This window comes from Gigantopelta aegis, chromosome 6 (assembly GCF_016097555.1).
Source record: "Gigantopelta aegis isolate Gae_Host chromosome 6, Gae_host_genome, whole genome shotgun sequence".
NCBI classification, from domain to species: domain Eukaryota; kingdom Metazoa; phylum Mollusca; class Gastropoda; order Neomphalida; family Peltospiridae; genus Gigantopelta; species Gigantopelta aegis.
The window spans coordinates 63,395,938-63,420,635 of record NC_054704.1 but is presented as its reverse complement, the minus strand read 5'-3'; the positions used below and the strand labels follow the sequence as shown (position 1 = coordinate 63,420,635).

The window sequence follows — 24,698 nt, the reverse complement described above, 5'->3', positions numbered from 1 at the left end:
TTATCGAAATTCGGGCATTTAAAAAAACCCCACCCCTCTAAATTCAGGCAAAACCTCCCCCTTCATTAACAGACAAGGATTCATAGTTTGAACTGAATCACTAAACGCGCGTGTGGTAAAAAAACAAAAACAACATCAATGTGTTTAAATTTTGGTATTGGGCATAGCTTTCGTTTTCTATTTGGTGTATTGACGGCATCGGAATCGCTTTTGTGAATAATATGTAAGTTAGTTGCTCCCCCTTGATTGTTAATTCAAGAAGGGTATTGCAACCGAAGTTCCACCAATGATTTTATTCGAGACGGAATGAAATGTATGACATGTTAAACATATTTACGATGCCGGTGTAGCATTTAATTTGCACTCCCCAGTCATTATTATACGTATAATTTGCACTCTCCCAGTTACTACGCACTCCTCTTGAATTATTTGCACTCCCCTCTTAAAAGAACTTTGGATTGACAATAATTTAAGTGCTATTCAATGAATAAAATCCACATTCATTATTAGGGGACTATAGGTTTCATCTCCGTCCTTCTGTCTGTCAGTCAGTCAGTCAGTCTGTCTGTCTGTCTGTCCCACATATAGTTTTCCGGATATTTTTTTTCTTCACAATGCATCGAGATGTTGAGCTGAAATTGTGTATATAACTTTATCATATACCATTACAGATCAAGTTTGACTTTCATGACGATTTACTTAGGGGATACGGAAATTAGTTTTCCGGACTTCCTCCCCCCCCCATCCAATCACCACATATGATGAGTTATTATTTTTATTTTGCAAAGTTGCAAGGACGGATCCGCCCCTGATTCATATATCCAACACCCTCGTTTAGATTCACCCTTTTACAATGTGCACTGGCTATACAACCATCAAAACACTAACAAATATAAATTGCGAGTAATTAAAAACGTATTGTAGTCTACGTGTAATAGGGGAGTGCATATTATTTAGAGGGAGTGCATATTATACATATAATATAGACTGTAGGAGTGTATATTACATGTATAATATGCAATGAGGAGTGCTTATTCTACGTATAATATTGACTGGGGAGTGCAAATTTAGGGGAGTGCAAATTATATGTGACACCGGTACCAATCACATGCCAGACACAGTTTGAATTGAGAACGTATTCGACAGTGTCAGCTGTTAAATAAATTCATCTCTAAACAACATGCAATATAAAAAGCAATTCGGCGAACGCAACAAAGTCAATAGTCATATTTAACTGACATTTTATTATTTTTTGGGTGATCGTAGTTGATCAAGATATTTCGTAAACGTCTTTATTTTATTGACCCGTTATAGTATACCTTTTTTCTTTTTCGTGACAAAAGCGTCCATCGTTTGGCAGCTTTTGACTGCACGTTTTTTGCTTCGCTCTCTTTGCTCAAGTCGTGCCATGATAGTCGTAGTTTGTGAGTCGACAAAATAGCGCGTACATGATAGACTGGCTCTCAATTGAATATATCCATAAGGACGCCTTATAAATATCATTCGTGTAACACATGTAACATTTTATGCCAAACAATATTTACGGAAATTTCCGAACGCTAAAATTAATATTTGAGCTTCTACAGAGACGAGCCAAATAATATCAGAGTGCGGGTTTCCAATAATGGTTTCGAATAAACCAATTCTCGCACCCACCTTGGATACAGGCCTGTTTAACTACGTCATATTGACCATTTTAATGTAATAACCCAGTTGTGGGGGTCGGATATCATAATGTATTATGTTGTGGTGGCATACAAGTACATCTCGTAGTAAGATTATGTCGTTACAGCACACGTTCATACATGTTGTAATAACCACAGATTTTAAAGTTTGGTGCCAAGACGGGAGGTGTGGTTGTGGCGATATTTAATGAAATTGCGCCGTTAGGAGTCTTATTCATTTATATAGTTGCAGAATTAATGGTGGGGTGGGACGTAGTCCAGTGGCAAAGCGCTTGTCTGGTGCGCGGTTGGTCTGGGATCGAACCACGTCGGTGGACCCATTGGGTTATTTCTCGTTCCAAATGTTATTACCAAATGTTTGACATCCAATAGCCGATAATTAATAAATAAATCAGTGTGCTCTAGTGGTGTCGTTAAACAAAACAAACTTTAATTAATGGTATTATACCATCTAGGTTTAGCTTTTGTGGAATGACATTGGTTTGATAATTCAGTCTTAACTAGACACATGGTCATAAGGTTAAGCGCATCGTGGTCGGTCGTTAGACTGATATTTCTGCTTAATTTTCAAAGAATGTGATAGGATAGAATATGATGAAAACCAGTCACGAACGCTTGTTTTTCCCAAACATGCCATTAGGTCCCAATAGGGTAGACTAGACTGCATACTATAAAGTCAGTTAAGATAACGAATATCAAACGTCGTTATTACATTAAGGTATGTAGTCCTCTTATAACACAATACCGCACTTCTCGTTCAAAATTTCTTCATCACAGTACATTATGTGGATTAATGATTATTCTCTGGATAGAAGTTCAAGACAGTAATTTGATGTGTCTTGTGTGACGGGTTTTGTAAGCGCCTGTTTAAAATGCATCTTATTGAATCAACATGATGTTTGACATTTTAGAACAGATCGAATGATCTCCATGAATTTACACCTTCCCAGAAACGATTTGAAAATGTTGGGTGTGGAATGCCGAACGGATGTTTAAGGAAGGAAATGTTTTATTTAACGACGCAATTAACACATTTTATTTACTGTTATATGGCGTCAGACCTATGGTTAAGGATCACACAGTTATAGAGAGGAAACCCGTTGTCGCCACTTCATGGGCTACTCTTTTCGATTAGCAGCAAGAGCTCTTTTATATTCACCATCCCACAGACAGGATAGTACATACCACGGCCTTTGTTACACCAGTTGTGAAGCACTGGCTAGAACGAGAAATATCCCAATGCGCCCATTGACGGGGATCGATCCCAAACCGACCGCGCATCAAGCGAGCGCTTTACCACTGGGCTACGTCCCGCCCCCTGGACGAAAGTGTAAGTGATTATGTGAATAGATATTAATCTCACCCAACAATGACGAATTCAATCAAACTACTAATATTTAGCCAAAACTTGCGTCTATATGTGCATCCTATAGTCCCACGTGGGGACTTTCTCATTCAAAACCTAAATCTGCGTTTTTACAATCAATAGCAAATTGGTTGCTTTCTCTTTACAATGAACAAGAAATCAAAGGTACACTTAAAATAGTTTATTCAACATTGTGGCATTAAACCCAACATGCTTTCAACAAAACAACAGTTACATATCAGTAAAATATGACTTTTTATACCCATATAGGCTAAAATATCCGGGGTAATATTTCTTCGATAACTGCAGTGTGCAGAATGTTTTACAGCTACTGTTTGGTTGATTGTTCGCTACGGTCGAAACTTCACTTTCATTCATTTAATGTTTCCATTCATGGGTAAGATTAGACATACGGTATACGATCTACAGAAATTTACAGGAACATGAAATGGAATATTTTCATAAGCAGCGGCACTAATATTATTGACAAATAATTAATTTTAAAATAAAATCACAATCGAATTATTTTGTATTGTAAACATTTGGCTGTAAAAAGAACGCCGTTATGCAATGACATCACTTACACAGTCTGTGCGTAATGGCTGATGGATTTGTTTGTAGACAGCACAGGGATTTTTTGTATTAAAAACCAGTTAAAAGTGACAAGGGGTAATAAAGAGAATAACCAACTCGCTACGAGGAGTTACGAATTATCTGTTCATCAATAATGAATGAATGTAAAGTCTGAACAACAAAACCGTATTCCGATATCAAAATCGTATCTCTGCATAAGACAGAGTCGAAAGGATGTTCTGCAAAATCCTGGTTGCTTCCATGATCCACTATCAGGTGCTCATCTTTAGGAGGACTGTCACTCCCCTAGGATATACGAGCTGTGATGGCATGCACTCATGAATCACTGTAAAACAGTGATGATATCAGGTGTTTGCGAAAGTTGAGCATATCCTGCCTCGCCAGTGGCACCCGTCATAAGAACATCCTGCCCCACCAGTGGCACCCGTCATAAGCACATCCTGCCCTACCAGTGGCACCCGTCATAAGCACATCCTGCCCCACCAGTGGCACCCGTCATAAGCACATCCTGCCCCACCAGTGGCACCCGTCATAAACACATCCTGCCCCACCAGTGGCACCCGTCATAAGCACAGCCTATAGCCATCAACTCCATAGTTGATATGTACAGGATTTACAAAAATAGAATAATATAATACCATAACTTTTTGACTTGTAAAATTATGTAAATCAAATTAAAACAGAAAGTTCAAAGAAGATGTGTGAAATGAAATCCGTGTTTTGTTTATAAGCGAAAGTATGAATTGAATATCAATTTGATAAATTTTATCAAAGAATAGATGGCCAGTCAGTCGGACTGCAGTGGAGTTTTTATTCCTCAGGACTATCGGTGTACGAATGGGTCTTTACACAAATGTCAACGTAAAACGCACAAGCACAACTCACAGAACAGGGTTCTTGATAAAAAGAGCATCGGGGTTTCTTTGTAATTGGAGGTATAGAATTTTTTTGGGTCACACACTTGGTACAGAGAATAGTCAGTACATATAACTGGTAAAACAGAAATGGTCCAAGGCAGATCACAATACTTTTAATCTCTTCGCTAGGAACTCAGACACTACGTTTCGATTCAATCATCAAGGCCATGCATATCGTTGAAATCCGTTTCCCGGATGGACCCGAAGTCTGGCTGCCGAATTGAGCTGGCTCGTGTGGAGGTTGAGGCGCCCGGCTGGAACATGGATAACTCACTGCGGCGCGAGGCGCTTGCCAGCAACATCCGACGCCTGTCTCTCAGGGGCTGTTTCACAGTCCGGCACTGAAATGCTCTCACGAATGCTTCTCTAAACTTTTTGTTCATAAAGCAGTACGTTATAGGATTGCAGCACGACGAAGCGTATGACAGGAGATGGAAAAGTGACTTGATTAATGGCGTCATGTGTTGAGCAGCGCTCTGGGCATCGAACATCATCCACGTGTTGATGATATACACCGGCGTCCAGCATATAAAGAACTCGAGTACCACGGCGAACAGCATTTTTATCACCCGTATTTTGTTCTGTCGTATCTTTTGAGGGTTTGTGTGTCTCATTCGGTGGATACGGCGACTTCTCTTGGCAAGCGGTGGACTTCCGGTCGTATCCGTGGAACTCTGGGAGGATATGCTCTGGGTGGAATCTTTGTTGTGAAGAAGCCTGAGCTCCAGAGTCCGGTAATTAGGCATCACGAACCCCGGCGTTGAACCTGTAATAATAGAGTCAGAATTAGCATTTTACTTTTGTAAGGATACTATTCATGGGATCTCACAGCAGCTTGTTTTGCTTATTCAGACAACACAATACAGTATTTGCTGTCAGTGTCATTTTTATTAAATGATGTATAGTTGTTATTTCAATTATGATATTTCAATGAAAACATATACACAATGTTAACATTTATTAATTTCTAAATAATTATCATAACCAAAAGCCGGCGTAGAAAAAGAAGAAAACCTTCAAAAGGAAAATTATATGCAGTGCAGACCCCGGTAGGACAACAACGAACACTAGCGGTTGCAGTGTTGGCCGTTACAATGTAAAAAATTTAAATGTCACACTAACGGTCGACGCAGTCTATACTCTTTTCTTCTATTAACCAGTATTGTAACAATTTGAACATAACGATTATGACAATTAATTGTTTTAATTGGAGAATTTTCAGAATTGTAGTGGATGGTTGAAGATCAGCGGTAGAACGTTTGCCTGGCGTGCCTGATGTTCCATCTCAACCAATTCCCTCCAAAGATGATATATAAGACAATGGCATGTTCTGTATTGTGTATATAAAGTACAGGTATATAAACAATTCGTTGCTACTTAGTAACTATAAGGTGATAGTGGAGTTCTTTTCCCACGTTCTGGACCAAACAGGTAGAAAAGTGTGTTTTTTTAAAGATATAAAATTAGCACTCCATATTTCACTGCTATACAAGATGTCAGGTTCAACATGAGTGATAAATAATTAAAACGAAACATCAGTTGATAGATTGTAACTTAATAGTTTTCTGAAGGTGATAAAGACAGCCTAATCCTTTTTCCCCCCACAGAGACTGCACACATTATTTAAAATTCCCACTTCGGGTAACATCGGTTTTGAGAGGTTTCAGTGTATATATATATATACGGTTTTTCTCTCTAAGACTGTATGTCACAATTAACATATATTTGACATCCAACAGCCATTAGTAGCAAGGAATCCTTTATATGAACCATCCAACAGACAGGATGCACATACCACGGCCTTTAATATACCACGCATGTTGCACTGGCTAAAACGAGAAATAGCCCAAATGGGCTCACCCACGGGGATCGATCCTTGTTCGACCGCGCATCAAGCGAGTGCTTTACCATTGGGCTACGTCCCACCCTCACGTAAAGCTGCATAGTGACACAAATATTAATGTGCGAAAATATATTTGTTCCCATTAAGTTACAGGTACATATAAAATATGTTGGGGTGAGGGGTGGGTGTCATTTGCGGGCATTGCCCCCCACGCCTCAACCCCCCCCCCCCCCCCCCCCCCCCTACGTCAATATATATTTCTTGTTAAATGTAACTATTTTACTTTGAATTAAATACCCATATTCCACCCAAAAATAAAAATACATCCCAATAATTTTATATACTGCTATTGTTTTTATATTATTAAAATTATTATTAGGCCCTATCATATTTCAGTGCACTACCATTTTTTATGTACTCATCAATCCTGCCGGTGACGGACAATGGATATTTGCAATACATAGTTCTACGCTACTTTTATTCCGTCAGGCGTGGATCCAGTGGGAGGGTGCTAGAGGTTATTCGAAATTGTCCGTTAAGTTACGAAAATTACCGAAGACGTTACCATAAAAACGTCAACATTCCTTTGACGTGACGTCAACAATGGTTTTCCGTATTATGCTTATTGATGTCAAAGCGATACTACGTACATTCGTCTGAATCTTGTTTAATTTCAGAAATGTGCGAAAAGATCGCTGTTTGACATTTATAATCATATTTATTTTAAAAGTGTATAAATATAAAATATCTAGATTTGGAACTAGTGTTGTTCTGTTCAGTATTTCCTGCATATGTTACAGCGATAAATCCATAGAGGTAAGTGGTTGATTGTTTGATTGTTTAATTGTTTCTTTATCAGGACCGATGAAGTGGGAGATGGGGTACTGGATAAAATAGTTAATACATTTTCATTTCAACTTATTTTCGTGCGTATATCCAATTAAGGTTCAAGCACCTTGTCCTGGGCACACACCTCAGCTTTTTGGGCTGTTAGTTGTTTAGTGGTTAGTGAGAGAGAAGAGGGTGTAGTGGCCTTACACCTACACACTGAGCCCTTAAGAACTCGCTCTGAGTTGGAGCCGGTACCGGCCTGCGAACCCTGTACCAACCAGCTTGTAGTCCGATGGCTTAACCACTGCGCCACCGAGACCGGTAATAAGTTAATAGCTACAATCACCGGCGCGAACTTTAAAGAGACAGTTCTGATTTAGGCCAAAAACACATCGAAACTGTGTCTGGGTCTGGCGAGTGTGGCAGACACCATGGCTGGTGTATTTTGACGCCTGGGTCTGTAACTATTACATGTTTTCAGTATACAATGTCTATATTAATGCGTTCATATCTTTACTTCTATAAACATCAACATCAAGTATGAGAAATACCACGTTGTTGAATATATACCTCTCCTGTTGTTTATTAAAACACTTGAATGAGTAAGGTTCGAACACTGTGCACCTGCCAGTCTGGCAGTGTTAAACATTATAGCGCATGTTCTATCTCGTCTGTTGCCAGGGCCCCGTTCCACGAAGCGATCTTAGCGCTAAGATCATCTTAAGGGCATAAGGTAGTTATGCACATACGATGATCTTAGAGTTAAGATCGTTTCGTGGTACGGGCCCCAGATCTGTAGTTCGCGCCAGAACAGAAAGAAAGAAAGAAATGTTTTATTTAACGACGCACTCAACACATTTTATTTACGGTTATATGGCGTCAGACATATGGTTAAGGACCACACAGATTTTGAGAGGAAACCCGCTGTCGCCACTACATGGGCTACTCTTCCGATTAGCAGCAAGGGATCTTTTATTTGCGCTTCCCACAGGCGCGCCAGAACAGATGCGGTGTATTTTGTCACATTCAGTGCGTTTTATTTTCGACTGGTATCATACTCGCCAAACCCAGACCCAAACCCGATGTGTTTTGGGCCTTAGTTGTTAATGTTAAGATGTTGTCTATTTACAGAAAGAAAGAAAGAAAGAAAGAAAGAAAGAAATGTTTTATTTAACGACGCACTCAACACATTTTATTTTACGGTTATATGGCGTCAGACATATGGTTAAGGACCACACAGATTTTGAGAGGAAACCCGCTGTCGCCACTACATGGGCTACTCTTTCCGATTAGCAGCAAGGGATCTTTTATTTGCGCTACTAACAGGCAGGATAGCACAAACCATGGTCTTTGTTGAACCAGTCATGGACCACTGGTCGGTGCAAGTGGTTTACACCTATCCATTGAGCCTTGCGGAGCACTCACTCAGGGTTTGGAGTCGGTATCTGGATTAAAAATCCCATGTCTCGACTGGGATCCGAACCCAGTACCTACCAGCCTGTAGACCGATGGCCTACCATGACGCCACCGAGGCCCCTATTTACAGAGACATTTAAATGATAAAACTGAATACTAAATACATATATATTGTTCGGTCGTACGAAATTTTGGGCTACTTACAAACATTAGGGGAACCAGCAACACATTAGTTATAGAGACACGGATATTCTAAAACAAGAAACTATATTCAGTTTTTAAATGTTAGTCGTTAACATACTTTATTAGTTGAAAACATGTTACAATAGTGCAAACTCGGGACAGTTCCTTTAATTACTTCGAATTGTATGAGGAGTTTCGCAGTTTTATTGATATTTAGCAATGATTTTCATTCCGAACCATATGGAGCCGAAAATATGAAGCTATCAGATTTCCTTTATGAGCTGAAATTAGGTTATATATTCTGGTGTGAGTGAATCAATACAAGTTATGCTGTTAGGCAGTCCCTCATTTGCTAAATCTCCAATCTAAGAGCAATGCCTTGTTGAAAGCCTAACAATTTTATAGTCATTGTCCCGCCAAGGCGCAATTTATACTTTTGGCGAACATAAAATTTTATTTGATAACTGAAACGTGTTTTCTTGCATGAAAATTTGCCCTGATTGTGAAGCCCGTTTCCGCTTTATGGCAGATTGTGGAGGGTTAGGTCTCACTACACAGATCACTTCCGGGTGAGAGTTCACTGATCACGGTACACTATAGTTCCTAATTGTGACACAAGTTATGGTTCACATATTCACTTCTAGGAAATGGTGAAGAATTAAAACAATATGTAATGGTAAGCCTTCTGGCTGTATTTTGCCCATGCTATTTTGTAATATTGTGCATTGACCTTTTGGGACATGAATGTATAGCGTAAGAGACAACCGGAGTGAATCGGTTAATGAACCACCTGTTCGGACAAGTATTACAGCCAGATGCGATCGTATAGCAAAAAACTGAGACGGAAATGTTCTCAATTTTGGAGTGAAAATAAATGCTTATATAATGTATGTTCGCAATGGTGTATGTCGTTAGTGCCAACGAGAACCCGTTCTATTGGCAATCTTCATTTGAATTTGGGCAATTTAACATGGGTTTCAATGGCAGATGACATCCGTGTAGTGAGACCTTATTTTGTTGGTGATGGGGTATTGGTGACTTCAGTTATCACACGGGATACGTTTTCGCAAGCTCGCGAAAATAGCCTATAGAAGTAATTGCTACTGTTGTTCTATTGCCCCATAGAGACAATAACGAAAGTGACCAGACTGTATATTCGGTGCTGGACACTAGTTAATCAACAAAACCAGTTTATGGGATGTAACCCATGTTCATGGTTGATCGCAGTTCCTTCTGACCTCTATCAGAAACGTAAACTCCAAACTTACGATTTTGTTTTTTAATTCCACTCATCATCTATTTTTCATTTACCTACCTCGTTCTGTGAGGAGCGAAATTTCCCCTAAGTGTATTATAGTTTTGATATATGATCTAAAATAACAAATTAAACGCAATGCGTACTCCCAAAGGACTTTCACTGACTAAGGACTGAATACTTTGTTGATTTATTGAAGAAGAAATAAAGGGCAGTGACAACGTTATCAGCAACTCGCTGACCTAGCGCACGAGTTTGGCAGACGATAGAAAATGCAGACGAGAGCGTGATGCAGACATGATGAGTCTTTCGCCTTCTTCTTGTTTAATTCTTTCTTTGACTTATTTTCGTGTTTATATCCAATTAAGATTCAAGCACGCTGTCCTAGACACACACCTCAGCTGTCTGTCCAGGACAGTGAGTTAGTTGTTATTGATTAGTGAGAGAGAAGAGAGTGTAGTGGTCTTACACCTACCCACAGAGTCGTAAATACTCGCTCTGGGTGGGAGCAGGTACCGGCCTGTGAACCATGTACCTACCAGCCTTATATCCGATGGCTTACCCACGACACCACCGAGGCCGGTTGTTTAATTTATACCGCTCTCTCATTATTGTCAGATGCTACGACACGTTCAATTAGCTGTTAAAAATAACGAACAATATCAAAATGAACCGAACAGTTTATTAATTGTCATCATTTAGCTTCGGTTCGTAGTCGACATTGCTTCTGTGGAATGTTGTTCCTTCCAATCTGTTTTGTTAGTGAGAAGTTTTCTTTAGAATGGAGGCGATGAAAGGATATTAGGCTTCAAACATGAATAATCAAATCTTTGTTGAATGATTTTTTTTATCATTATTAAAACATAAAACAAAATTGAAAATGAAAATATAAATTGCGTGATATGGCGCGTTTACCGTGACTAATAAAATTCGAAGCACAAATCGAACTTTTAGTGCGACCAGAATTAATAATGTTTGACTTTTCTGTTGAAACTGACAAGACATGACCCGATTCTTTCTTAATCGGAATTCGGGCTAGCTGTAAAGTATTTTTACTGAGATAGGTTATAAGAGTACATATATATTTCACGCGTGATAAATATTTCGCACCGTGGCTCAGATTACATACTAATTACATTTCACCATCGCCACACGCGTTCTTTAAATGTAGGCATGTTGTCGTTATGACTATGCAAGGTTCGAAAACAATCCAATCATTTGACTGATCCCATGTGATAAATATAAAAAGAAGAGAAAGTTCTGCAGGATTCTATCAATTGGTAAAACACGACGAAGATGCCGTCAGTTTAGCATGTATGCGAACAGCACAGCACAACACAGTAGCACGGTACGGAAAAAGACGGCGCTGTGGAAAACAACACCACACAGCACAATACAGTACATCACTGCACAGTGCACCACAGAACACAACAGCACAACACCGTGCACCGCAGAAGAAAACAGCACACCACATCACATCACATCACAGTGAATCACAGCACAGAACATCACAGAACAACACATCACACCACAGCAGCGAATCACAGCATAGTGCACCACAACTCAGTGCATCATAACACATTACAGCACAACACATCACAGTAGTACATCACAGTGCACCACACCACATCACAGCTGTGCACCAGAGAACAGCATAGCACAGCACAGTGCACAATATCACATCAGAGCACAACAGCACATCACAGCAGTGCACCACAACAAAGCACAGTGCAACAACAGAACAGCATAGCACAGCACAGAACAGCACAGCACAATACATCACAGCACTGCAGACGTTAACACAGTTCAGCTAATCACACACAGAGCCAGTCGCTTAGTTTAGTGTGTTTGTGCATGGGCCCTTATGGTTTGCAGAATATAACCACATGCACATGAGACAGACTGGAATTATGGCAGTTGCTGCCCCCATCAAGACGAGTGGAACAAAGGATCGGAAACGCTACAAATCAGCTTGCAATAATTCTGCGAGGTTTCATGAAAATCGAATAAAAAAAATGAAGTAGGCGTCAGAATTCCTATTTTAGTAAGGGCGACCTTGACCTTGACGCAGAGAGTCGAACGCAAACACGTTCACAATAACATGTTCCTAGTCCTATATGTGAAGGTTCATGAACACTGGGTGAGAAGTGTAGCCGGTAGAGCGGCCATGTCGTAATTTCTGTTTATAGTATCAGTGACCTTGACCTTGACACAGAGAGTCGAACGCAAACACGTTCACAATAACATGTTCCTAGTCCTATATGTGAAGGTTCATGAACACTGGGTGAGAAGTGTAGCCGGTAGAGCGGCTATATAGTAATTTCTATTTATAGTATCAGCGACCTTGACCATTGACGCAGAGATGCAAAAAGCGAACTAGTTCAAGATGTTAAGATTGTATTCCTATGTATTCCTATGTATTCATGAAAATCGGACGAGAAAAGAAGTTGGTAGAGCGGTAACATCGGAATTTTTATTTTTAATAACCGTGATGGAAATGCGAATTCGTTCAAGACAATTATTATGATCCTATTATTATATGTGAACATCGGATGACAAATGAAGTCGGTATAACAAGACCCTACATCTCGTCGCGAGGGGATAATTAAGCAGGATATAGACTGAATATTTATTGAGGACGAATCTTACTGATACGTTGATTTCTTGGGGCTTTTTATTGTTTAATATGGGTTAATTGCTTGCCACTATATATATAGCTAATTGATGAATGAGTAAGGTTACTCTAACTTATCTATTAGTTTTGTTCTATATATATATATATATATATATATATATATATATATATATATATATATATATATATATATATATATATATATATATAGTGCTTAAATTTGGAAATCACAGGATCGTAAAAATTTCAAAACCAATTCCACTCTCCCTCCCGCAGTAAACTGCCATCCAATACGCCTTAACTATGAGTACCATTGCATGGTTCTTGCACATTATCGCTGAAAAATATGCACTATTAAATAGTATATTTGTATAAAACATAATACGGTAGAAAAAGAATGCATTATGTATATTTGTAGATGGCAGAAACAAAACCCAAGTAAGAAGGAGATATTTTAATCAATCCAGGTTTTTAAAATGTGACATTATTTTTAATCTTGCATGTAACACAGTGACTGATTGCAGCTTGCTGAGTTTCATTACCATTATTGGCGACAACTATTGGTTAAATGACTTTAACAGGACATTCCTGAGTTTGCTGCATTGTAACAAGCCCAAACTGGATTTGTCTTCAAATTATTGCGTACGTACGAAAAAAGATATTTTAGGAACTAAAATGAAATTTAACCTAGAACGATCAGAAACATGTTTAACATACAGCCACTATTATTTTATGCAGAAAAAATATATTTGATGTGTAATTACAATTGTTAAAACGTCTCTGCCAGTCGATAACATCTTTAAAAATGCAGCAAACTCAGGAGTGTCCCTTTAACACTTAAAATGGCCCACAATTTAGTACTCTAGGTTATTGAACAGGGCCGCGTAAGGCAAGGCAGCAAAAAAGCTTTTAAAAGCATTTGTTAGAAATGGGAACCCATGCTTAATGAGATTTATATGGGGTAGGGTTTATGACGAGAGTAAGTATCCACGCGAAATTAACTATTTTGCAGTTATTTAAGGTCATTTAGAGCAAATTAGAGAAAATTAAAAGTTAACGGTTGGGTAAAGTTTGTTTGAAACATATTTTATTGCATATAATATACAAAATGATTGGGCACAAGTTGTTCAACTTACGAGGCCCTCTCCTAATTACACATATTATAACATTATAGGCGACTACTATTACTACAAATATTTGAAGAAAAAAAAACATCAAGCAAGACAAATTAAAGGGACATTCCTGAGTTTGCTGCATTGTACGATGCTTCCGACTAATAAAATATTTCTACGATTAAACTTACATATTAAATTTATTTTCGTGTTTAGAATATCAGTGTCTGTATATTCAATGTGTTTCTGGTCATCTTAATATTTGTAAGAAGCCCAAACTGGATTTTGTCTTCAAATAATTTCGTACGTACGAAAAAATATATTTTAGTAAATAAAATGAAATTTAACCTAGTACAAATATTAAAACGATCAGAAACACGTTTAATATACAGCCACTAATATTTTATGCAGGAAAAATATATTTGATATATAATTACAATCGTGAAAAAGTCTCTGTTAGTCGATAACATCTTTAAAATTACAGCAAACTCAGGAATGTCCCTTTAACAGTGCAGATAAAGTGAAACCGGAAGAAAGACTACAATAAATATTCAGAACAAAGTTAATAAATAGAATATCGAGCAAAATAGATTTGTAGTGTGAATAGAGTGCTAAAAAAAGAAGAAAAATGGTGAAACTAAAACAGTTTATCTTTCTAACCAGACGACGCGGCTTTGACGTGGGATAGTCGATAAGGTCCGCACATTTTTATATAGTTTTATCGAGTTATAATTTATTTATCTAATCATTTATTAAACCATATTCTATTTATTGAATCTTTCTGTTTGTTTAATTTATTTTTGAACATAATGAAATATAGGTCAACTTGGTCCAATAAAAAATTTGACAATGGATATTGTTTTTATCTTCCTTGGAGGCAAAACAAACAAGTGAAATTAATTTTAACTCATTTTAAACTAGTTTTGGTAAACAGAGGGATAAAAGATCCCTTGCTGCATTAGGAAAAGTGTAGCGGGTTTCCTCTGATGACTACTAGTCATAATTGCCACATGTTTAACATCCAATAGCCGATGATTAATTAATCAATGTGCTCTAGTGGTGTTAAAACAAACTTCAGTAGATTCACAATGTCTGATACCTTCAGTGACAGTGATATTCTAAACAAGAAAATATGTTTAATATGTAAGTTTAATCGTAGAAATATTTTATTTTTCGGAAACATCTTACAATGGAGCAAACTCAGGAATGTCCCTTTGACTTTTTTACTAATAGCTATTTTCAAAATTCTGCCCATTTTCAACCTCCATCCCGAGTCAGGCCACCGATCTTATCGGAGATCGGACTCGGGATGGGCGTGTTCGAAACCCTAGCGGTATATGGGCACGTTAAACTAGTTATCATCATCGTTATAAATAACTGCATCTGTGCGATCTTTTTTTAGATGCACAAGATCGAATACAATTTTGGGTGGTTTGATACACCAAGGTGGCAAACTAAAATATGAAGGCGATTCTCGGTAATATTGTTTCACATTTGCTTACAAATAATGAATTACATACGATGTTTTGGAGAGTTTTTTAATGTATATATATATATATATATATATATATATATATATATATATATATATATATATATATATATATATATATATATATATATATATATATATATTATATTTTATTTTATTTTTTTATTTATTTTAGGCGTAATTCAGCCTTTACGATTTTCCAAAGTATGGAAAATACTATAAACCAGAGAAGAAAACAACAAAAAACGTGCATATCATTTAGAAAAATGTGAGTATGATTTTCTCTCTGAATAGTGCTTCATAGTTTATGTAGATTTGAATATTTCATATCTGTAGACTATATGTGAATGAACGATGCTGTAGGGTGGGCAGGCGAGATAACAATAACGACGATATGTCATGTCTGTACACTGTATATGTGAATGAACGATGCTGTAGGGTGGGCAGGCGAGACAACAATAACGACGATATTTCATGTCTGTATATGTGAATGAACGATGTTGTAGGGTGGGCAGGCGAGATAACAATAACGACGATATGTCATGTCTGTACACTGTATATGTGAATGAACGATGCTGTAGAATGCTGTAGAATGGGCAGGCGAGATAACAATAACGACGATATTTCATGTCTGTACACTGTATATGTCAATGAACGATGCACGACGATATGTCATGTCTGTACACTGTATATGTCAATGAACGATGCTGTAGGGTGGGCAGGCGAGATAACAATAACGACGATATGTCATGTCTGTAGACTGTATATATGAATGAACGACACTGTATGGTGGGTAAGCGAGATAACAATAACGACGATATTTCATGTCTGTATATGTGAATGAACGACGCTGTAGGGTGGGCAGGCGAGATAACAATAACGACGATAGTTCATGTCTGTAGACTGTATATGTGAATGAACGACACTGTATTGTGGGTAAGCGAGATAACAATAACGACGATATGTCAAGTCTGTACACTGTATATGTGAATGAACGATGTTGTAGGGTGGGTATGCGAGATAACAATAACGACGATATTTCATGTCTGTACACTGTATATGTCAATGAACGACACTGTAGGGTGGGATACCGGCCTCGGTGGCGTCGTGGTTAGGCCATCGGTTTACAGGCTGGTAGGTACTGGGTTCGGATCCCAGTCGAGGCATGGGATTTTTAATACAGATACCGACTCCAAACCCTGAGTGAGTGCTCCGCAAGGCTCAGTGGGTAGGTGTAAACCACTTGCACCGACCATTGATCCATAACTGGTTCAACAAAGGCCATGGTTTGTGCTATCCTGCCTGTGGGAAGCGCAAATAAAAGATCCCTTGCTGCCTGTCGTAAAAGAGTAGCCTATGTGGCGACAGCGGGTTTTCTCTAAAAAAAACTGTGTCAGAATGACCATATGTTTGACGTCCAATAGCCGATGATAAGATAAAAAATCAATGTGCTCTAGTGGCGTCGTTAAATAAAACAAACTTTCTTTCTGTAGGGTGGGCAGGGGAGATAACAATAGCGACGATATGTCACGTCTGTAGACTGTACATGTGAATGAACGACGCTGTGGGGTGGTCAGGCGGGATAACAATAACGACGATATGTCACGTCTGTAGACTGTATATGTGAATGAACGATGCTGTAGGGTGGGCTGGCGAGATAACAATGACGATGATATTCATGTCTGTAGACTATATTTTTAAATAACGATATTGTAGGGTGGACAAGCGAGATACCAGTAACGATATGTCACGTCTGTAGACTATATGTGAATGAACGATGCTGTAGGGTGGGCAGGCGAAATAACAATAACGACGATATTTCATGTCTGTAGACTATTTGTAAATGAACGATGTTGTAGGGTGGATAAGCGAGATACCAGTAACGATATGTCACGTCTGTAGACTGTACATATGAATGAACGATGCTGTATGGTGGGTAAGCGAGATAACAATAACGACGATATTTCATGTCTGTAGACTGTATATGCGAATAAACGATGCTGTAGGGTGGGTAGGCGAGATGACAATAACGACGATATGTTATGTCTGTAGACTGTATATGTGAATGAACGATGCTGTAGGGTTTTGCAGGCGAGATGTCAATAACGACAATGAAGCTGCGAACCTCTGAACAACGAATATGTACACATACTGGAAATTCTAAACTAGCGGAATGTACATAACGTTATTAAATCAGAAGAACTCTTCACATCTTTATCGCAGTCTAGTAAAAGGATTGTCATGTCAAAGTCTGTTAACATATTTGTTCTTTCTGTACACTGACCGCCAAAGACAGTCTTCTATTAAAAATCAATCACGTAATATTGTTTACATTCCTAACATAAGCTAGACCTAGGACTTGTATTGCGCTTACACCAGTATTGTCTTCCACCTGCCCAGAGTCAGTTTTAATTAATATGACAATCATTATATTACTTCAGCATTCCTCTTATCAAGTAAAAGTTTATACTTAGGAATGGGGTCAGTGTTATTGTTTGATATACAAACGTGCCTCCTAGTGTTCAGTTGAGGTTTTGCCGTGGGGAAATTTCCCAGAACATCTCTAAACTCGGGCCCAATGAGTATGTGAAACTTAAGTGGATCGAGGAATAGTAATACAGTACCTAACAATACCCCAACTAACCATTAACCCACATACTGGACAGACAGCCGCCCAGTTTATTAAGGATAGCTTGAGATATACGTTGTATCGTTTCTCATTCAGTTAAAGGCGCATACCCTAGTTTCAGCCCGTTGAAATGGACAAAAGTAGTGTCGAAAGTATAATAAAACTGATTTTCGATGATTTCTTTCTTTCATATTAAACTGACAAGTAAATATTTTGTAAATACCTATTTAATGATACTCTACCTAATTTAGCATTTACTTGTTTGGGTTCTCATTGATGTACAAGATGCTGTTTACTCTTGAAATTACAAGAAAGATGTCGGTAAACAGGTGATTTGTGTACTTTATTGGAACAGACTATAAAACATTTTGATCTACACGTGTCAGTTTCATTTACCCTTAACCAAACGTTTAATTTAAAACTGCAAGTTAACAGTATTTTGAATTGCAGCAGAAATTATTAATTATGATCAGCATATTTAGTGAATATAAATTCAATATATTAAGTACATTAGAAATTTACACAATCTTGCAACCACTTAAAGAAACATTCCTGAGTTTACTGTATTGTAAGATGTTTCTGACTACTGAAATAGTTCTACGATTAAACTTGCATATTAAATATATTTTCTTGTTTACAATATAATATCAGTGTCTGTATATTCAATGTGTTTCTGGTCGTCTTAATATTTGTAAGAAGCCCAAACTGGATTTTGTCTTCAAATAATTTCGTACGTACGAAAAAACAATATGTTAGGAAATAAGATGAAATTTAACCTAGTACAAATATTAAAACGATCAGAAACACGTTTAATATACAGCTACTAATATTTTAAGCAGAAAAATATATTTGATATGTAGTTACAATCGTTAAAAAGTCTCTGTTAATCAATAACATCTTAAAAAGTGCAGCAAACTCAGGAATGTCCCTTTAAAGGTGTTATATCATAGTTATATGTGAACATCTGTTTGTGATAAAGATTATCCAATAAAAATGTAGTTTCTACAATAGCTGTCATTATGCATCTTGGAGATAGCACCTTTAATACCGGTATAATAGATCACACACTCAGAATGGTTCTTGATAGTTTTGTTCAGAAGTTACTTAGAAATGTCTACAAATGTTTTGATTTGGAGAGGGATAGGGGTAAACCGTCATACAAGACGGTCCCTCAAATATTGCAACAGCAATGAAATTAACACGTTGATCAAAATTTGTTATAGTTTGTTCCAATAAAGTGCACAAATCACCTGTTTACTGACATCTTTCTTTTAATTTCAAGAGTAAACACCACCTTGTACATCAATGAGAGCCCAAACAGGTAAATGCTAAATTAGGTAGAGTATCATTAAATAGATATTTATAAAATATTTACCTGTCAGTTCAATATGAAAGACATAATCGACGAAAATCAGTTTTATTCTATTTCCGACACCACTTTAGTAGTTTAGTTAGTCTAAAAACCTACAACACACATTTAGATAAGGTTATAATAGTGAGAAGCTAAAGTCTGCGATGTTTAAACAGGGAAATACCGTCTAAAAATAACGAGAGCTTGTCTCGATAACCATTACGTCTCAGACGAACGTACATTTTTAGAATTAAGAAAAATGCATTTTGGGGTATTGCAAAAACCAGGATGACCAGAACCACTTCCAAATAATTCTGAATAATAAAACGTAAGTATTTCCAATTTAAATTATCGGCTTTAAGTGAAAAATAAGTAGCTCTGTCCCTTTAAGAACATCTTGAATACACGATGATTTGAACGTTTAGATCGGTCTGTATACTAAGTGTTTGCTGCAAGGCTTTCAAAGTAGAGGCATTTGTCTTTCGAGCGATTAGTAAACCCAAGTCATTACTCTCTCGTGTAAACTTAGTGTATCTTTTTTTAATGAAGAAATGTTTTTTTAAATCAAGTACAATTAGCTTTACAACATGCCAGGAATGGTTCTTTCTTTTCTTGCATTAGTATTGTATTGTATTAAAATATGAAACATTAGATAAGACGTGTTATCTAGAAGTAGCGTCACTACATGCAATAAGAGCTGATTGAGAACAATTCAATTCAATTATTTATAGCTCTGGTATGTCTTAAGCATGTACGACGTTGGCAGGTTTTAAATATTAATAGTACTGTGTTTGGTTTGTGTTTGCAAATTCAATTTTATGTGTATAAATAATGTGATAAAATAATATTTTCACAAATTAGTTTTGAACTCATTTTATATGTTTAGCCAGTAATAATATATAAATAATTACGAGCAATAGCATGGTCTGCCAAACTAAATTTAACCAAACTTACAGGATATAAGGCTACCAGTGAAATTTAGCAGGGACATTCCTGAGTTTCCGACTAATAAAATATTTCTACGATTAAACTTACATACTAAATATATTTTCTTGTTTAGAATATCAGTATCTGTATATTCAATGTGTTTCTGGTCGTCTTAATATTAAATTTGTAAGAAGCCCAAACGGGATTTTTGTCTTCAAATATTTTCGTACGTACGAAAAAACTATATTTTAGGAAATAAAATGACATTTAACCTAATACAAATAATAGAACGATCAGAAACACGTTTAATATACAGCTACTAATATTTTATGCAGAAAAATAGATTGGATGTGTCATTACAATCGTTAAAAAGTCTCTGTTAGTCGATAACAACTTAAAAATTGCAGCAAACTCAGGAATGTCCCTTGTGACGGTACATGCTCTTAATTTCTTTTCGCCTGTGGCGATATTAATTGTTTTAGAAGGCCGTGTGCAGTTCCAAATGCACTTAGCCCAGATGGGCAATTTGTTACGTAATACCTTCGCGCGACCGTGCATTCCAATATGCACTTAGTTCAGCTGTGGAGGCCATGTGGCCAGTAGTTACGTAATACCTCTGCGAGTGCGGTTTTTACAACTGTGATTTTGGCGAATGGCGACAGCCAGTCTGACGATCAGAGAAAAATATGCCGGCGTGGTGGCTGTGGAAAATCCACATGATACGTGAGGTACCGCCTTGTACCCCCAGGCGATATTCGCTGTCTCTGAGAGTTTTGAATAAATAGCTAGGATTTTAGATATATCGAGGAGAAACATAAGGAAGGCTCCAGGGGATCGCTGTCCGTCCGGACTGGTAAATAATTTTATTTCTGCTCTGTGTATAACCTTGATGTGATTGATGTGACTTTAAATATTTTAATACTGTATTATACCAATATTATTTAGACGGTGCTGCCGGTCATCTGACGCAGTAACCTTTAGGATCACTGTCCTAAATAATTATAAAAAGCTTAACCAGTCATCCTAGAGGACCTAGGTAAACTGTAGGTTATTGTCTTTATTGTGATAGGTACCAGTATTAATTCTGTGTTACAAGGTTACTGAATGAGTAGTAAGGGTTAATTAAAAATTAACCAGTTAGGAATAGAGTTGTAATTCCTTTATTAATTAAGTTCTCCTGGCAGCGTTTCTCAATTATCACACGTGTGGGTGTTGTGTCACGGTGAAGTGATTAGCATATTGTGTAAACTAGACACCTAGAGATTAACTAATTAAGTGATCAGTTCTGGGTTGTTATTATTGTCGTTATTAATTAACTACTGCGGCAGTACATTTGTCAGCGTAGGTTAATACAGATTCCAAAGTGTATTGTGTTTTGTTGTGTTTTCTAGTGAACTAAACGTGCTATAATAATATATACTTATATAAGATCGTATCTCTGATCATTCCCTAGACGAGCCACAAGCGGGTATAACTGCCTATTACAGAGAGATCTAATAGATATACAGTTAGGAGAGATATTTGGATAATCGTGTTTCATTCAGTTACGGGTATTATAGGATCCCCGTGACATCCCTTTAAATACATTATTATGATTAAGACATGGGTATGCCATCTAATCAAACATCAATAAGGCGCTAGTCTGACATTAGGGAGGGACAGAACCCACGACGCATGGAGAGTTTGACATCATATGTTGCATGCCATGTCTACAAACTGCATGGAAAATGTTTAAAACAAAACAGATGAAAATCTTTAGGGTGTGAACATGACATGTTTGTTTTTACTACATCATGAAAATGTTAGCTATCGCTTGTTATCGCTGAACGCATAGTCAGAGTATCGTATCGTTCGAGAGATAGACCGACATTTGGACTGTTATGATCGCTCTCTACCGTCAGAGTTAAACGTATAGCGAAAACTCGACAATACCCCCCTTTTCAATAATGTTACGTTTAAATGGGTCGGGGCTGACGGGTTTCTTCCAGTAGTGTGTATATTAATGATTAATATATGAAATATTTGTTATCAGCGAACTTGAACATTATCAATGTAATGGTATTTAACGTCAAAAATGGGGTTATTGTTGTATTAGAACGGTAATCTTTGCCTACCCGGTGGTAGGCAGCCTTTCCGTGTTTTCACTATACGGTTATCTCTGATGGCAGACAGCGATCATAACCGTCCACATGTCCTTCTAGCTCTTGAACGTCAGAGTACTCGTGTTACTGGACGCACTTGTCTCTTATGACTTACCGTTTTCCTGAAGCGGTAAATTGTACGACGTGTCCCTGACGTCTGTTGCCAGCGTGTGGATGACGCGGCCGTATGCCACGGACATGAAGAGGACGGGGATGATGAGAAGGGCGAGGTCGAGGAAGACGGTGTACGCCTTCATGAGGTGAGGGTTCGGCCAGCGCTCCCGACACGAGTGCGAGCCGCTCGGCAAGTCCCGGAACTTCTGAAAGACAGCGACTGGCGTCATGGAGATGAAGGCGAGGAGCCAGCACACCCCTAGGTAGCGGTACGAGTGAGACAGGGTCTGCCAAGCACGGGAGTGGAGGGGCTGGCAGATGGCGTAATACCGCTCCATGGAAATAGCTACCAGAGTGAAACAACTCACACCCACCGACACAGCTGAAACAAAGAGAGAAAAAACATGTTATACACTGAGATAAACTTGCCTTAAAACATGATATATAGAGAATAATACATGAGTGACCGTTAGATGCCATTTATCTCACGAGTTTTTTTTTTAAATATAGGCTAACAACCAGTATCATAGGTCCCTGTAGATTCACGGTGTACTTTATGTTGTAAGCAGGATTTATTTATTTTTTTAGGTGGGGAGGGGTTTGCAACTACGAAAAAAGACCTTTGTTAGGCACGAGAAAAACCAAGGGGTTTTTGGGGGGAGGGGTGGGGGTGGGCACTCAGTGGGATCAAAGATAGTTTACAGGATTGTTCTATAGACCCGTAGGAAAATATCTGGAGAGGGGGAGGGGGGCAGTCTGTAGTGAGGGAGCACAAGCCAGATTTTAAACTCGCCATATAAGGGGAGCTATCACTGTCGCACCCAATCACCCATTAGAGTTACCTGTAGCTCCTCTTAGCATGTATATTCATAAAATATGGTATCAATATGGTGATATCTTAAATGACTCCCCATAATCTAAGTTAGGGGAGCAATTAATCACTTCCCTGAATCGTTTCCGGGTAGTACATACCACGGCCTTTGTTACACCAGTTGTGGAGCACTGGCTGGTACGAGAAATAATCCAATGGGTCCACCGACGGGGATCGATCCAAGACCGACAGCGCATCAAGCGAACGCTTTACCACTGGGCTACGCCCCGCCCCTCAATATTATTGTTTCCATGGCGAGATATGTCTTTATTTATACTGAGTAGAACCAAAAAAGAACCCGTATATTTTCGCCCTCATGAGGCAGGCACACACACACAACACAACACACAACACAAACACACACAAACACACACTCAGTCCCTGGTTCCTATAGGCTTGTATACATGACAATATTTTCATTTTAAAGACTAGTACAATATGATGCATGGTTTAGTCTGGGTAGCAAATCCTACAAGCAATCTGTCAGTAAATGAGGACAGAAAACTCCAGTCGTTATTTTCAATTTGCCAAGAAAACAAATGTGCAGACAACATAAATATATTTATTTAAAGGAATATGGATGTAAAAGATATATCCGAAAAAGTTCTAAAACGTTACATATGAATAAATAAGGATATTCATTTCCAATTTTACTGATATCGCACAAAGAAGATAAACTATCTTCCAAAAGAATATTATTGCAGCGCCCAATTTCAATCGGCAAGTGAACTTCATAACTGTAGTCCATAACGTTTGTGGTATAAGTTAACATTATAATATTTTTCAAAAGTAAAGTGTTGTTTGAAGAGTTTGTAAGTATTGCCCCTCGATAAGAGCGATATTACTCCAGTGATGTGTTCAGGAGGCTCAGCAAGCGCGAATAATTTGACTGGTACCATCGTTTTCTATCACACTACGTTCATCTAAAGTGTGGTGCAAAAACCAGTCTAGCAAGAGACCACGATAGCTCGCCCTCTTGATGAATGAATAAATGAATGAATGAATGTTTAACACCTAAGCACAAGAGTTATGATGAATGAAAATGCATGAGAGAGAGAGAGAGAGAGAGAGAGAGAGAGAGAGAGAGAGACACAGAGAGAGAGAGAGAGAGAAATGCTTTATTTAACGACGCACTCAACATATTTTATTTACGGTTATATGGCGTCAGACATATGGTTAAGGACCACACAGATATTGAGAGAGGAAACCCGCTGTCGCCACTTCATGGGCTACTCTTTTCGATTAGCAGCAAGGGATCTTGTATATGCACCATCCCAGACAGGATAGCACATACCACGGCCTTTGATGTACCAGTCGTGGTACACTGGCTGGAGCG

At 38.1% G+C, this 24,698-nt stretch overlaps 1 protein-coding gene across 1 annotated transcript in view; it reads right to left on the bottom strand.

The window, feature by feature from the left end:
- Positions 1 to 4,714: 4,714 nt before the first annotated feature.
- LOC121374664 (cholecystokinin receptor type A-like) overlaps positions 4,715 to 24,698 on the bottom strand; it is a 94,085-nt gene continuing 74,101 nt past the window's right edge. The window contains exons 2-3 of the mRNA XM_041501774.1: positions 22,493 to 22,873; positions 4,715 to 5,328 (exon numbers count right to left, since the gene is read on the bottom strand). Of these exons, the coding sequence (XP_041357708.1) occupies positions 4,715 to 5,328; positions 22,493 to 22,873 (995 nt within the window). The remainder of the gene's footprint in view (positions 5,329 to 22,492; positions 22,874 to 24,698) is intronic.